This window comes from Pantherophis guttatus, chromosome 13, assembly GCF_059756535.1.
Source record: "Pantherophis guttatus breed Tessera chromosome 13, ASM5975653v1, whole genome shotgun sequence".
NCBI classification, from domain to species: domain Eukaryota; kingdom Metazoa; phylum Chordata; class Lepidosauria; order Squamata; family Colubridae; genus Pantherophis; species Pantherophis guttatus.
This window is the reverse complement of record NC_142075.1, coordinates 17,099,671-17,115,516: the sequence shown is the minus strand read 5'-3', so window position 1 is coordinate 17,115,516 and position 15,846 is coordinate 17,099,671. Positions and strand designations below refer to the sequence as shown.

General features: G+C 42.1%; 1 protein-coding gene across 2 annotated transcripts in view; it reads left to right on the top strand.

Moving 5' to 3' along the window:
- SPPL2A (signal peptide peptidase like 2A) overlaps positions 1-15,846 on the top strand; it is a 37,216-nt gene that overhangs the window by 11,177 nt on the left and 10,193 nt on the right. The window contains exons 5-15 of one of the 2 annotated variants that reach the window (XM_060693295.2): positions 222-355; positions 1,356-1,504; positions 2,614-2,710; positions 5,274-5,375; positions 6,772-6,853; positions 8,581-8,655; positions 9,721-9,777; positions 10,195-10,248; positions 10,714-10,813; positions 12,515-12,592; positions 14,580-14,740. In XM_060693295.2, coding sequence (XP_060549278.2) covers positions 222-355; positions 1,356-1,504; positions 2,614-2,710; positions 5,274-5,375; positions 6,772-6,853; positions 8,581-8,655; positions 9,721-9,777; positions 10,195-10,248; positions 10,714-10,813; positions 12,515-12,592; positions 14,580-14,740 — 1,089 coding nt within the window. The remainder of the gene's footprint in view (positions 1-221; positions 356-1,355; positions 1,505-2,613; positions 2,711-5,273; positions 5,376-6,771; positions 6,854-8,580; positions 8,656-9,720; positions 9,778-10,194; positions 10,249-10,713; positions 10,814-12,514; positions 12,593-14,579; positions 14,741-15,846) is intronic. The other variant, XM_060693296.2, reaches the window with a different exon arrangement.

Genomic DNA, 15,846 nt, shown 5'->3' with positions numbered 1-15,846 from the left:
CCGTTTTTTCCTCAATGCTTTTTACACGACTTCTTCGTAAAGCTTGCAGAGTTAATTTTTTTTTAAAATCATACTTGTCCACTGGATTCTCCCGATTCTAAATTGCCATGAATTAGTTGCCCAACAAAGGCAAAGTGGCTATGAATGGGGTTATTCAAATGGGGGGAACAATGTCTTAATATTCAACCAACATTTCTAACTGACGGGTTTCTAATTTTTAGACTCTTGGAAGAAATGTTAATGTGGGATTATATGTACCCCCTCAACCGCTCTTCGATTATAGTTTGGTGATCATTTTCCTAATCGCGATGTTCTGTGTGTCTCTTGGAGGCTACTGGAGTGGCAGGGCAGAGCTGTGAGTTTAATTTTTTTTTTTTTACTGTAATACAAAAAAATATTTGTAAAGCTGACGGTTAGCTGACGGTGAATGGTTGGGCTTCCATTCTCCATGCAAATTCGTTGCACACTGCCTCAGTTCTTTAAGTAAATGGAAGAACGGAGCTATGGGTATCGCCCAGAGTGGTTTCATATGAGATGGTGGTGTGGCCTGTTGACCACCGGCCCCTCCAGCAGCCGAATCAGAGGAGGAGGCTTGGGAGTCAGGATCAGCATCAGGGCAACCTGGGAGCTCCGAGAGGGAAGAGGGAATGGAACTGGCAGAGAGGGAGAGACAGAGGCAGAGCCTGGGCCATCCGTCAACCCTCAGATGGGGAGTCAACAGCCCCCAGGTCTGGAGGTGGCTGATGAGGAAGAGGAGGAACAGCTGGGTCCAGTGCCTGATGCGCAGAAGGCAGAGGAGAGGAGAGCAGTGGAAATCCATGGGCCGGTCCTTGGGAAGGAAGAGCCACTGCTGCTAGAGAAGCCCCACTCTCACTCTGGAGATAAAAGGCAGAGGGCGGAGATGAATAGATGTGGCAAACAACTATTCATCTTCCAGCCGGCCAGATTTGTTAGCCTGCGAGAGAAACTTGTTGCCGGGGCTGCCGGCACTCCTAATAAAGGAATCTTTTGAGTTCACGCCCAAAGGTTTGTCATGTTTGGGGAGCTGGGTCAGAACAAATGGGCAGCAAATAAATGTAATGAATAAATCTGCTACGAGATAGGTCCAAAAAGCTAGGTGTTGGAAGAGGCATTGCAATAACGCACACCATCCCTTGAGTATCTCTGCAATGTACACAAACATCTGCTCACACACAGCCAAGATAAAAAAAGATTTTAAAAAACGTGTCTTTGAAGAACAGAGACTGGGGAGGGTGCATTTTTTGGTCAAGAATTACAGGAGCACCAGGGCAAAGTTGCTCAAAGAAGTCATCCTCTGTGGCAATTTCCTAAGTGCTGCTTTCTTGTTCACCCAGTGAGAAGCTGAAACGAGGCCCCAACCCCGGAAGCAATGAATCATTATCGGATGAAGAAACTCTTACTTTAACCCCTTTGACTGTGGTCATATTTGTGTCCTGCTGCTGCATTATGCTGGTCTTGATGTATTTCTTCTACAAATGGCTCGGTAAAAAAAAAAAAAGAGAGCATTTATTTAGCCTGGGATTGGAAGGGAAAACCTGTTGCTGGATTGCTAGATCTCTATCCACAGGGCCCTGCATACTGGAATGCCTTTGATATTTAAAATATGTGTTACAAAGATGGATTTTGGCCTTAGTTACTTCCTGAGACAGCTTGGGCATGCCAAAAGTATTATGGACATTCAAAACAGCAAATCTTCCCCAATGCAATTTAGGCAGATTTTTTCACGATCCCAAACTGATTTTACAAGCACGTTTTAGGCACTTGTACAACAGCCTTAAGGGATGCAGTGGCTCAGTGGCTAAGACACTGAGCTTGTCGATCAGAAAGGTTGGCAGTTCAGCGGTTCAAATCCCTAGTGCCACGTAATGGGGTGAGCTCCCGTTATTTGTCCCAGCTTCTGCTAACCTAGCAGTTTGAAAGCACGTAAAAAATGCAAGTAGAAAAATAGGGACCACCTTTGGTGGGAAGGTAACAGCATTCCATGCACCTTCGCCATTTAGTCATGCCGGCCACATGACCACGGAGACGTCTTCGGACAGTGCTGGCTCTTTGGCTTTGAAGCGGAGATGAGCACCGCCCCCTAGAGTTGGGAATGACTAGCATATATGTGCAAGGGGAACCTTTACCTTTACTTTACAATAGCCTTGTGTAGGCTGGCTATAAGCCATGGAGACAGAAATGTGTGTCTGAATGTGATACAGGACACTTCCTTAAGAAAATGGATAAAGGCAGCTTAGAAAGCAAGAAGAGGAATAGATACCTCTGCATAGCTAGTCCTTATTTAGTGAGTGCCTTGGACAACTGTTCACAGTTAACGACGGGGATGAAAAATTAACTTTGCGAACAATCCTCATCTTTATGACCTTCGCTGATCTGCAAAGAGAAGGAGTGCTGAAGTAATAGGCGTGCTTTTACTTAGCGAGTGCTTCGCTTAATGACTTGAGTTGGTCCAGTGGTGGTTGCTAAATGAGGATTACCTGTATCCATTTTTATATGAATCTCCCTTCCCCGTTACTGAAAGATTGATAGTCGGTTGGTTCTAGTGGTTGGTTTGTAACCATGTCCTCCTCCTTGTTTTCCCTTCTTGTCTAGTGTATGTGGTCATTGCCATATTCTGCGTAGCATCTGTTTCGAGCATGTACGCCTGTCTCTCTGCCCTACTGAAAAATATACCTTATGGACAATGCAGGTAAAGTGCTTTATTATATATGACTTTTTAAAAGGCGATAAAAATATTTTTTCCTTTTGCTGATCAAAATTAAGTCACAGTGAAATCTCGATTTGGCCTCCAATTGATCAGACCGCAGGTCAGTTATTTAGTGATGGATATGGAAAGTGTAAGGGGACGCGGTGGCTCAGTGGATAAGGTGCTGAGCTTGACGATCAAAAGGTCGGCAGTTCAGCGGTTCGAATCCCTAGTGCTGCATAATGGGTTGAGCTTCTGTTACTTGTCCCAGCTTCTGCCAACCTAGCAGTTCGAAAGCACGTAAAAAATGCAAGTAGAAAAGTAGGGACCACCTTTGGTGGGAGGGTAACAGCGTTCCGTGCGCCTTTGGCGTTTAGTCATGCCGGCCACATGACCACGGAGACGTCTTCAGACAGCGCTGGCTCTTCGGCTTTGAAACGGAGATGAGCACCACCCCCTAGAGTCGGGAACGACTAGCACATATGTGTGAGGGGAACCTTTACCTTTGTGGAAAGTGTACCAGCTGGCACCTTGCAGTTTTCACTTCCAGGTCCACAGGAGATTAATCTGTGAACTCTGTGGTCCAATTAAAATGGCACGTTCCAGGGATCTTATGGATCCAGAAGGAACCTGATTGAGGAATATCTGGTAGGCAGGTCCACTGATTGCCTGCTTAACAACTGGCAACAAGTGATCTGGGCTTTTGACCTAATAACTCCCATGTGGCTAATCCTGGTTTTCTCCTTAATTTACCAATAGAAGAGAATATTTGTAGCTCAGGGTTGAATTATGGGGTACTTGATGCTCTCTGAGCTTGGTTGTTTTCTTGCAGTTGTTTCATTGCCAACTAGGTCACCCTTCTAGCATTGATGATGATACCTAGTTGGGTAATGAAACATCTGCAAGAAAGCAAGCCCAGAGAGGGTGTGCTATTCAGCAGGTTCTGACAGGTTCTGGAGAACCAGTAGCGGAAATTTTGAGTAGTTCGGAGAACCGGTAAATACCACCTCTGGCTGACCCCAGAATGGGGAGGGAATGGAGATTTTGCAATATCCTTCCTCCTGGAGTAGGGAGGAATGGAGATTTTGCAGTATCCTTCCCCTGCCACGCCCACCAAGCCACGGCCACAGAACCAGTAGTAAAAAAATTTGAATTCCACCACTGGCACCAAGGATCTCTTTAATTTATGGAGGAACTTCAAGAGATTGAGAAAAACATCTCCTGGCAGAGAAAGACTAGATCTGAATCTGTTCGAGCCCAAGTAGGAACTCGAGGGATCAGAAAGCTGGGGGAGGGGGGGGGAGAGAAAATAAATAAATGTTAAGAACATATTTTGCAAAGATAGATGGGATCAAGTATTAGTTTATAGAAAGCCGTGAAAAGAATGACTCAGAATTAGTCAAGGAGCAGCCTGGGGATCACAGGTGTCTGAAGGTATTTATTTATGTGTTTGTTCAGTAGACATAGAAGCCACATGACTCCAGAATTAACATGAGGAAACAATAAAGAAAATTGTCCAGACAAATAAAACAACAAGCAGCCCACTCAAGGCTCTGTAATCTCCCTACCACAAGACCTGAGAGAACAGCCAGTTTAAAAAAAAACAAAAAAAACTTATATAATAAAATCAGTATGGCTGCCTGGGAAGTCTCCATATCCATAATGACAAGGAAATAGTGATATGTTCACTGTGATATCTCAATGCAAAGCCAGCCCTTCATTTTTATTTATTAAATTTAGACGCCAGCCATCTTACAGTTGAATAGAATAGAATTCTTTATTGGCCAAGTGTGATTGGACACACAAGGAATTTGTCTTTGGTGCATAAGCTCTCAGTGTACATAAAAAGACAAGATACATTCATCAAGAATCATAAGGTACAACACTTCATGATAGTCATAGGGTACAAATAAGCAATCGAATCATACTAGAAAACAATCAATATAAATTGTAAGGATACCAGCAACAAGGTTACAGTCATACAGTCATAAATGGGAGGAGATGGGTGATAGGAACGATGAGAAGATTAATAGTAGTGCAGACTCAATGAATAGTTTGACAGTATTGAGGGAATTATTTATTTAGCAGAGTGATGGTGTTCGGGAAAAAACTGTTCTTGTGTCTAGTAGTTCTGGTGTGCAGTGCTCTATAGCATCGTTTTGAGTGTAGGAGTTGAAACAATTTATGTCCAGGATGCGAGGGGTCTGTAGATATTTTCACAACCCTCTTTTTGACTCTTGCAGTATGCAGGTCCTCAATGGAAGGCAGGTTGGTAGCCATTGTTTTTTCTGCAGTTCTAATTATCCTCTGAAGTCTGTGTCTGCCTTGTTGGGTTGCAGAATCAAACCAGACAGTTATAGAGGTTATACTGTCAGAATATACTGATATTCTTTGCTTCGTTTCAGTATAACTTACATCTTAGATGGAAGCGTGGGAGAAAAAAAAACGAATGAAATTTGCTGAGTGTAATACTGAATTAAGCAAGGCTTGCCTTTGTTACTGGAAAATGTTCTGTGCATCCTGTATTTGCAATGCTGATGTGTTGTTGTTAACTGTATTGTTTTAGGTTTCCATGCTGGAATCGCGCCCTTGAAGTGAGACTTGTTTTCCTCTTTCTGTTTTGCTTAGCGCTGTCCATTACCTGGGCTGTGTTTCGGAACGAGGATAGGTAAGTGAAGAATGAGAGCCAGTTTGGTCTAGTGCAGTGGGTCTCAACCTTCCTAATGCCGCGACCCTTTAATACAGTTCCTCATGTTGTGGTGACCCCCAACCATAAAATTATTCCTAAGACTATTGAAAATATGTGTTTTCCGATGGTCTTAGGCGACCCCTGTGAAAGGGTCATTGGACCCCGAAAGGGGTCCCGACCCACAGGTTGAAAACCACTGGTCTAGTGGTTTAAAACACCAGGCTAGAAAGCAGGAGACTGTGAGTTCTAGTCCTGCCTTAGGCATGAAAGCCAGCTGGGTGACTTTGGGCCAATCACCAGGAGATCGTGGATTCTAGTCCCGCCTTAGGCATGAAAGCCAGCTGGGTGACTTTGGGCCAATCACCAGTGGTCAGCGGATCTGGCAGCAGATTTGGACAGTGAGGAGGTTGGGGAGGAACGTGGGCCAGTCCTGGAGTCTGAGGAAGGCTCTGATGAGGGCTCTGTGGCGGAGGCAGAGAGGGGGCCAGGGCCGTATGCCAGTTATCAGCTGCCTTTGGAGTCAGACATCAGTGAGGCAGACGAACAGCTGGAGCCTGTTCCCACTGCGTGCATGCGCAGAGCTGCCAGATGAAGGTAACAGCTAAAGAACAAGGGTCGACTAGGGAGTAAAGGCACAGGTGGACGGTGAATGGCCCCTCCCAGAGGGAATAAAAGAGGAGCGAAAGGGGAGGGGTCTTTACAGGAGACAATTAGTTCATTCCCGCATTCTTGCCAAGTATTGCGGCATCTGAAAGATATCAGCCTGGCCACTCTCCAAGCCTGATAAAGGTCGGTAATTGTGAACTATCTTGAAAGACTGTGAGAGAGGAAAGACTTTGCTGGAGAGGAATTCACTGTAAATTATATAAAAGGGGTTTATTGGGACGAGGACTCGGCTTCGTGCTGCTGGGGAAGCCTAAGTCAGAACAGCAGGGCTGAGTCACCAGTGAGAAGGATCAAGTTTTCTCTTTTTGATAACCTAGTTTTAGATCAGTGGCACCAAACCTTTTGGGTACCAGGGACTGGTTCCATGGGGAAAACCTTTTCTGCGGACTGGCGGGAGTGTGGTTTTCATGCTGCCCGCATCTCGCAGATGGGACCTCTCTTGTTTGTGCAACCCTGTTGCTGGCATGCCTGGCCCAGTGCCAGTCCAGGGACTGGGGGTTGGGGACCCCTGTTTTAAATGACAGTAAGTTCTTCACTTGCCCAACCCTTCTGTGTGTATATTTATTTGGAAGCCTGTGCTGTTACGCTCAGAGGAACATTATCCCTTATTCATTATGTTGAGGATTATATCTGAAGTTTGAACAAGTGTATGTAGCATTCTTGTTCCTGTGATTAACACATAACCTTTTTTTTTATTATTTTATTTTAGCTGGGCTTGGATTTTACAAAACATCCTGGGAATTTCTTTCTGTCTGAACTTTATTAAAACACTCAAAATGCCCAACTTCAAGGTACAGTAACTTATTTAGCTAAACTTCTACCGACACAGTAAATGATAGAGTGAAGGAAAAGGGAGTATTTTAATCTGCCACTCAGCCGTCGTCTTAAATTTTGTCTTCAGTGCAACTCGGGAAGATTTTCCCCGTTACAGTTAACTTTCTTTGACAAAATATGTTAGAGAGGTGCTGGATTTCAGCTGCTCTTAATACAGGCAGTAAGGCTGAGGAAAGAAATGTGTTTTCAGCCATTGTTAATAGCTATCAAACAGAGAGGCATACAATCATTGCGTTATATTGAAATAATATATCACTTATAAGAGCAAAAACAAAATTTCTATTGTTGATTTGAAAATCTGAACATACATTTGAAAGTGATAGCAGGGCTCTGTGGGATTTTTTATTTTTTAAAAAAAAAATAGATTAAGTGTGTGTGTGTGTATTTCTGTCGAAGCACCTGGTTTGCCCCAATATGGGAGGGAGCATACTGCGCGGGTATTTGTATGTAGGTCTTTGGTTATTCGGGTTTTGTCCCGCGTAAAATTGGAAGTACCTTGGCGACGTTTCAACGAAGTCTCATTCGTCATCATCAGACTGGTGTACAAGGCCGAAGTGTGTATAGTTAATATTTCGGGTTTCTAAAAGGGGGTTTAGGGATATATCCACAATTACACGGGAAGAAACCCGAAATATTAACTATACACACATACATACCCGTGAAAACTTACATAAACATATATATATATGTCGCTGATAAAGATTTATTTCTTTATCAACGAAATATAAATTTGATATATATATATATATATATATATATTTATATATTTATATATATATATATTTATATATATATATATATATATATATATATATATATATATATATATATATATATATATATATATATATCAAATTTATATTTCGTTGATAAAGAAATAAATCTTTATCAGCGACATACACATTTGGTATAAAATAGTTTGTCGTGAATGCGACTTCTTGAGGGCTCCTGGATTGGACCTGAAAGGCGAAAGGGATGCAGTATGCTCCCTCCCACATGCTGAGGTAGACCAGGTGCCTCGATAGAAAAACACTTATTATATATATACATATTAAGGTAAAGGTTCCCCTCGCACATATGTGCTAGTCATTCCTGACTCTAGGGGGCGGTGCTCATCTCTGTTTCAAAACTGAAGAGCCAGCAGTGTCCGAAGACGTCTCTGTGGTCATGTGGCCGGCATGACTCAACCCCAAAGGCGCAAGGAACACTGTTACCTTCCTAATTTTTCTTCTTGCATTTTTTTTAACATGCTTTCGAACTGCTAGGTTGGCAGAATTAGATTAATTAATTAATTAGAAATAGATTAATAGTAATTATAATATATATATATATCTTACAGTTTCCTTTTTTAAAAATCAACTCGCTATGTAATCTGTTTTCTGATTGGTTTGTTTTTTTTACTGAATCACAATCTTTGGGCTAAATCTAGAGTAAACGGTACTTAAAGTTAACCCATTGAATACACTGGACAAGATAACCTTGATTGTAGTCTGTTTATTCTATGTCCAAAGAATTTGTATTTATGCAGCTGTTTATGGCCACTATTAGAAAGACCACGGAAAAGAAACAGAAACTCCAAATATGGAATGAATGTTTTTTAAGTTTGAAAGGCTTTTGCATACATTTTGTTTTGTTTTGTTTTTTGTTTTGTTTAAAAAATAAACACCTGTTCTTTGTTCTCTAGTCATGTGTGATTCTCCTAGGTCTCCTTCTTTTATATGATGTGTTTTTTGTCTTCATCACACCTTACATTACAAAAGTAAGTATGCAGGTTTTATAACAATTCTTTTCAACATGCAGAGTGGGTTCGATTTTTGGCGTTTTAGTGTTTTTATGAAAAATATGCTCCAATACAGTGAAAGTTTTAAGTGTACAAGTATTTATCATGGTTGCAGCATCCCAGAGTTTTGTGAACACCAATTGTGATCTTTCCAGTCAACATCTGGCAAGCAAAGTCAATGGGTAAACCTGGAATTTGCTTAATGACGCACAATTCACTTAACAAGTTACTTGCTTAACAACCACGGGGTGGGGATGGGGGGGAAGATCACAAAATTGTGGGTGACTTGCTTAGCAACAGAAATTCTGGACCCAATTTGAGGTCTTAAGTCAAGGACTAGCTGTAGAATATTGGCTGTTGTTTAATGCCACCAGTTGCCTTTGTGTGGCACTGTGATGCCATTAAATTAGAATAAGGTCTTGATAAAGTGAACCACATAATATCCCAGACTCTTAATTCCTGGGACTTTTAAACATGCCAAACAATTTATTTCAATCCAGTAGTCCAATTCTCAAAATATAGAGACAAAAAAAAAAAAGTCCATTATTTTATTTATCGTAGAAACATTTGCATATCTACTTTTTTTAACCTTCTGCTTATTTTATTTTAAAATATGTGCTTAGGCTTCATGTGCTTTTCGGTGTTTTGATTTATGTTTCATTTTTCTGACCCGATGGAAATGGCATTAAATCAGCCCAGTTTGATGCTTGTTTCTAATAAGTTTGTGAAATACACTTGCAGCTGGCATTTCCTGCAAGAACACTGTGGGTTGGTTCCCACATAGAACCAACTGGGTTCTCAAGTTTGTTCTGATTTTGCTTTTTTTATTTTGAAAGTGTCCTCATCTCATGTTAATCTTTATTGGATTATGAACCATCATGGTTCCCTGATTCATTCCATTTTATATGAGTTTGCCAAGGAGTGTTCTGGCCCCAAAAAATGAAAAATGCTGAAAAAAAAATGCATTGACTTTTAAATGCCTAATATTTTAAGTATTTCCAGAACAAACGTTTCAGCATCCGTATTCTTTTTTCAAACTTTCAGAGTGGAGAAAGCATCATGGTTGAAGTGGCACTTGGACCGCTTGAAAGCAGTGAAAAGGTAGGCATATTAAATCTTTTGAAAAAAACAGTAGCTTCTGTTTCCACAGGTTGGGTTACATTTATCATATTGCACTTGTTGTACATAAACATGCTGAAAGCATCTTAGAGACCTCTTAAAAACAGTATCTGTCAACCTTGGCAACCTAAAAATGCACGGACTTCAACTTCCAGAATTTCCGGCTGGGGAATTCTGAGAGTTGAAGTCCCACCCATCTTCCAAGTTGCCAAGGTTAAGAAACATTGTCTTAAATTTTTGGGGAGAGAGAAAGCGAATATAGGACTGGCCTATAAAGTATAAAGTGTGCTTGGATATTGCCCTTAATATTCCAATATGAACTGCTTACAAAATGTAGCCATTTTTAAAATCTTTTTTCTTCCAAGTATTAAATGCTTGTTGACTTGGGTTTGATCCTAGAGTGATGGAAACTTGATGGATGCCTCTGCTGAACAGTCAGCTCCTCATGAGAAAGTAAGGATTGTGTTTAAGATACGTTCCATGGATTTACAATGGCCTACTTCCAAAAAATAAAAAAAAAACCAAAAATCAATATTCTTTGGGGCAGGGGAAAAAAACCCACCTGATTATCTCTTCTCTCCACGTTAATTTTCTTCAGGATTTAGATCTTAAGTGTTGCCCTATCAATTTTGATCAGGCTAAAAAATCTTTTTTTCTTCATTTCCCGGGGCTCCTCATTTTATCAAATCATTTGTCAGTGGTGTCTGTCTGCTAAATCCAGATGTTTCCTCCGTGGCGTTTGTGTTTGATCGTACTTTTTTGTGCACTCTGCTTCTTGGTTGCTGTTCTCTGAATGTTAGCACTTTTTCTGTGTAAACTAGATGAGGAGAGGATTCTGATTAAATTTTATTTTTCATGAAACATCCTTTGGATTGGTTTTACAGGATTTTTTTTTTTAAAAAAAACACTGTTTTTCAGTTGCCCGTGGTCTTCAAGGTGCCCAGGTTGGACTTGTCACCAGCAGTGTTGTGTATGAGGCCATTTTCATTACTTGGATTTGGTGATATTGTTATTCCAGGTAAGCATCTCTTTCAGCCAGTTGTGGGATTCAGACTGGTTTGAGTAAACCGGATGCTAATTTTACATCTGGTTCACCGAACCACTAGTTGCAAGGACTGACTGGCCCTGCCCATCCCACCCCTCCCAGGAGTCTCCACACGGCCCGTTCATCATTCTAATAAGTGCAGGGCCCACGCGGAGGCTCTGGGAGGGCAAAAAACGGGCCTACCGGAAGTGTGGAAATGGACCTGTTTCTGGCCTCCGGAGGGCCACTGGAGGCCAGGGGAGGCCGTTTTCACCCTCACGAAAGCTTGAGGAAAGCCTCCGGAGCCTGGGGAGGGCAAACCCCCCCCCCATGGTGCAGGAGGCTGAGTAGGCCACGCCCCCATGGCCACGTCCACCCAGCAACTGGGTAGGGAACCGGTTGCTAAAATCTTTCAATCCCATCCCTGCTTTAAACTATGGGTTGACTCAGCCTTCCATCCTTCCAAGGTCGGTAAAACGAGGACCCAGATTGTTGGGGGCAATTATGCTGACTCTATAAACAGCTTAGAGATGGCTGTAAAGCACTGTGAAGCGGTACATAATCTAAGTGCTATTGCTAACCTAAACATGGTGCTTCGGGCAACACAGGGAAAGAATTCTTCATATAATGACCGTGTGGGACATTTTCGGTCCACATATAGCACGTTTCCCGGTTTCTAAGCCATTTTGTTCACACAAACACACCCTATACATGTATTGCATGGAAGAGAGAGACCGAGTTTACTCTTCTGGTTTCACTGTTTTTTCTCAAAAAGTATAAAAATTATTGTAACAGAGCATCTGCAGCAGAAGTGGGTTTCAGCAGGTTCTGACCAATTCTGGAGAACCGGTAGCGGAAATTTTGAATAGTTCGGAGAACCAGTAGTAAAAATTCTGTCTGGCCCCGCCCCCGTCTACTCTCTGCCTCCCAAGTCCCAGTTGATCAGGAGGAAATGGGGATTTTGCAGTAACCTTCCCCTGGAGTGGGGTGGGAATGGAGATTTTGCCGTATCTTTACCCAGCCACACCCACCAAGTCACGCCCACCAAGCCACACCCCCAGAACCGGTAGTAAAATTTTTTGAAACCCACCACTGATCTGCAGAGTAAATTCTAATATAGGTAAATGCAACCCATAGAATTCTGTGGGCCCCACTGCCAGAACAATAATTTGCAGCCAGATTTCCAAGTAGATGTTGAAATATTTATTTATTTACTTACGAAAGGCAGAAAAGACAAATAAAGCGGGGGGGGGGGGACTGAAAAATTAGAAATAGAAGCCAGTGCTATCTAGTTCCCCCCTCCCAAAATCTACATACAGAGTTATTGCTTAGTCCAAGGGTATTTATAAGCACTCATAGACCCCAGGTTAAAATTATGGGAGCATAATTTTATTATGAGCATTATGCTCATAATAAAATCATTTTATTATGATTCATTATGAGCATGCATAATGAAATTTACAGCTCTCCTAAACCTCTGTGATGCGCTTAACAAATGTGGCAAGAAAAGGCGTAAAATGGGACAAAACTCACTTAACAAATTTCTCATTTAACAACATCAATTTTGGGGCTCAATTGTGGTCTTAATTGTGTAGTCCTGTTGTTTTGATGACATCATTTTGTTCCTGACAAAATCTCTCTGATCTGTCTTTCATTTTGGGTGTTTTTTTTTTGGTGTGTTTTTGTTTTTTTAAGGTCTCCTGGTTGCGTACTGCAACAGATTTGATGTGCAAACCAGCTCTTCCTCCGTGTATTACATTTGCTGCACCATAGGTAATCTATCCCAACCATTATTTTGAAAAACGGTATTAGGAGTGCCCCTTGAGGTGAGATCCGACCCCAGCCTCTTGGCCTTTTAGGAGAAGCCTTAAAACCTGACTCTGCCAATTGGCCTGGGGTCCTGGATGGAGGCGTTCCATATTGGAGGTGATTAGTGGATTAAGAGATTATTTCATCTTCACCCCGCTGTACGTTGCTCCTTTCCTAGCTATCTTTGATAGTTTTAATGATGCAGGATGCCCTAATTAAATCATGAGTCTCGAGCCAAGCTTCAAAAGAAATCCAGTTATTTATTAGGAGCTTCATGTCGGCACATTCCCAAATGAAGCCAGCTCCAACCCTACGTAATTTATGTTCCAATTATGACCCTGTTTACCCCCCTTCCCTCAGGGTGTGTCATCAATCACATTTGCCAGCGGAGCAATTTCATGGGTTGTAGAGGTCACTCCCCTTGGCTGCTGAAGGTAACCCTGGGATACAGCCTTGAGAGAGATAAGCATGGAATGTGCATCTGTCTTTGACTGCTGTGCCATTTTGCCGGTTTCCCATTCCCCCTGGCCTACGGCAACTCGAGAGCAGGCCAGGGATGCTTTGCGAGTTGACACTGGAGAGCAGCCATCTTGGCTGGGAGGGCTGAAGCACAGAATACACCTGGACACTATGTAAACACAAGACAGCTAGGTCTGACCCTTTCTGAATGCTTAGGGCTTTAGTAGTTATCATATGAAAACTACCAGTCTGGGAAAATTCCTGTATAAGAGGCAGAGAACAATAGAGTAGCTTGAACCAGGGGTGAAATGCTACCGGTTTGGGCCGGTTCGCTTGAACCGGTAGTAAAAAATGCTAGTGGTTCGCCGAACTGGTAGTAAAAAAATGTCAAAAAAAACTTCTGACGATCAGCTGAGCGATGCGCGATCGTCGGAACTTTTTTTTTATTTTTTAAGCATTTTTTTACTACCGGTTCGGGTGAATCGGTAGTAAAAAAATGCTTTAAAAAAGTAAAAAAAGAGATTCCGACACTCGCGCGGCACAGCTGTAATTGTCGGAGCCTTTTTTTTTTTACTTTTTAAAAGCATTTTTTACTACCTATTCGCCCGAACCGGTAGTAAAAATTGCTTTAAAAAAGTTTTTAAAAAGGTCCCCAAGATTGGACGCCACAGCTGATTTCCTACCCCCCCTTGTTCTACTTACCTTTCCAAGCCTCCTTTTGGTGCGAACTGAGGATGCACGCACACAGCGCGCATGGGTGGCCACCAAACCAATAGTAAACCGGTTCAGATTTCCCCATTGGCTTGAACTTTATATACATGGGTCTGGTTGGTTGTTGAATAATAATACTCATTATTTTAATGTTTTAATATTGCCATTTTGGCTTGTGTAAGCCTCTTAGAACCGCCTGACAGTGAATTGAGCCTAAAGAAGCCTTAAAAATCTGCGATATTCAGTGACGTATTTTATTTTAATGTTTGCCTTGTTCTGCAGCTTTTTTTTTTTAATTTTTAATTTTTATTTCCCATAAACACATTTACATGTACAGTCATTTTCATCATTTTTCATTCATCTTTTCTTTTAACTTTCATTTTTAGTTTTAACTTTTTCGGGACTGCTCTTTTACCCTTTACCTTTACTCCAACCTTTCTTCTTCTCCTCCCCTTCTCTTCCTTCCTCTCTCATCTCCTACTTCCTTCGTTCTTTCTCTCCTTCTCTTTCCCACTTCCCCTTCTCTTCCCCCACTCCTCTCTTCTTACCCCCTTCTAACCTTCTTCTTTACTCCTCTTTCCCCTCCCTTTTCTTCCTCTTCTTTTCCCTTTCTTCTTTCTCCTCTTCTCTTCTCTCCTCTCCTCTCTTCTCCCTTCCTCTCTCTCTACTCCTTCCCCTCTCTCCTGTTGTTTCCCTTTTCAGTTCAATCTAAAGTGGTATTTGAGCAGCCCCGATTTTCTAATTATCTTTATTCTCATTTCAATTTCTTATTGTTCTGCAGCTTATGGTGTCGGCATGGTGGTCACCTTCGTCTGTCTAGTATTCATGAATAAGGCTCAACCAGCTCTTCTCTATTTAGTGCCCTGCACACTCATTCCTTGTGCCCTGCTTGCTTTGTACCGCAAGGAGATGAGAAAATTCTGGAACGGTAACAGCTATCAGGTAAGGAGAGACTAATTGGGTCCTGTGAGTAGAATAGAATAGAATAACAGAGTTGGAAAGGACCTTGGAGGTTTTCTAGTCCAACCCCCTGCTTAGGCAGGAAACCCTACACCGCTTCAGACAAATGGTTATCCAACCTCTTCTTAAAAACTTCCAGTGTTGGAGCATTCACAACTTCTGGAGGCAAGTTGTTCCACTAGTTAATTGTTCTCACTGTCAGGAAATTTCTCCTTAGTTCTAAGTTGCTTCTCTCCTTGATTAGTTTCCACCCATTGCTTCTTGTCCTGCCCTCAGGTGCTTTGGAGAATAGCTTGACTCCTTCTTCTTTGGGGCAACCCCTGAGATATTGGAACAATGCTATCATGTCTCCCCTAGTCCTTCTTTTCATTAAACTAGACATACCCAGTTCCTGCAACCGTTCTTCATGTGTTTTAGCCTCCAGTCCCCTAATCATCTTGGTTGCTCTTCTCTGCGCTCTTTCTAGAGTCTCCACATCTTTTTTACATTGTGGCGACCAAAACTGGATGCAGTATTCCAAGTGTGGCCTTACCAAGGCCTTATAAAGTGGTATTAACACTTCACGTGATCTTGATTCTATCCTTCTGTTTATGCAGCCTAGAACTGTGTTGGCTTTTTTTGGCAGCTGCTGCACACGGCTGGCTCATATCTAAATGGTTGTCCACTAGGACTCCAAGATCCCTCTCACCTTCATCTTCCCCGAAAATAAGACCCTGTCTTATATTTTTTGGAACCCTGAAATAAGCGCTTGGCGTTATTGCCATGCGCTCAAAAGCCCGATTGGGCTTATTATCAGGGGATGTCTTATTTTGGGGGAAACAGGGTATTGAGCGAGGTACCACCTATACCATACTTGTGCATTTTGTTTTTCTTGCCTAAATGTAGAACCTTACATTTTTCACCGTTGAATTTCATTTTGTTAGATAGTGCCCAATGTTCAAGTCTGACAAAATAGTAGCGGACAGCAGCTGCTGCTCGTTCTTCTTCGTACAGAGGGCCTGGCTTGCGAGATCCAGAGTTGACCTTAGCTGTTGGGTTAGGAATGGCGAGTTCAGCGACAAGGTCGCTCTTGGTGGTGATAATTCCCT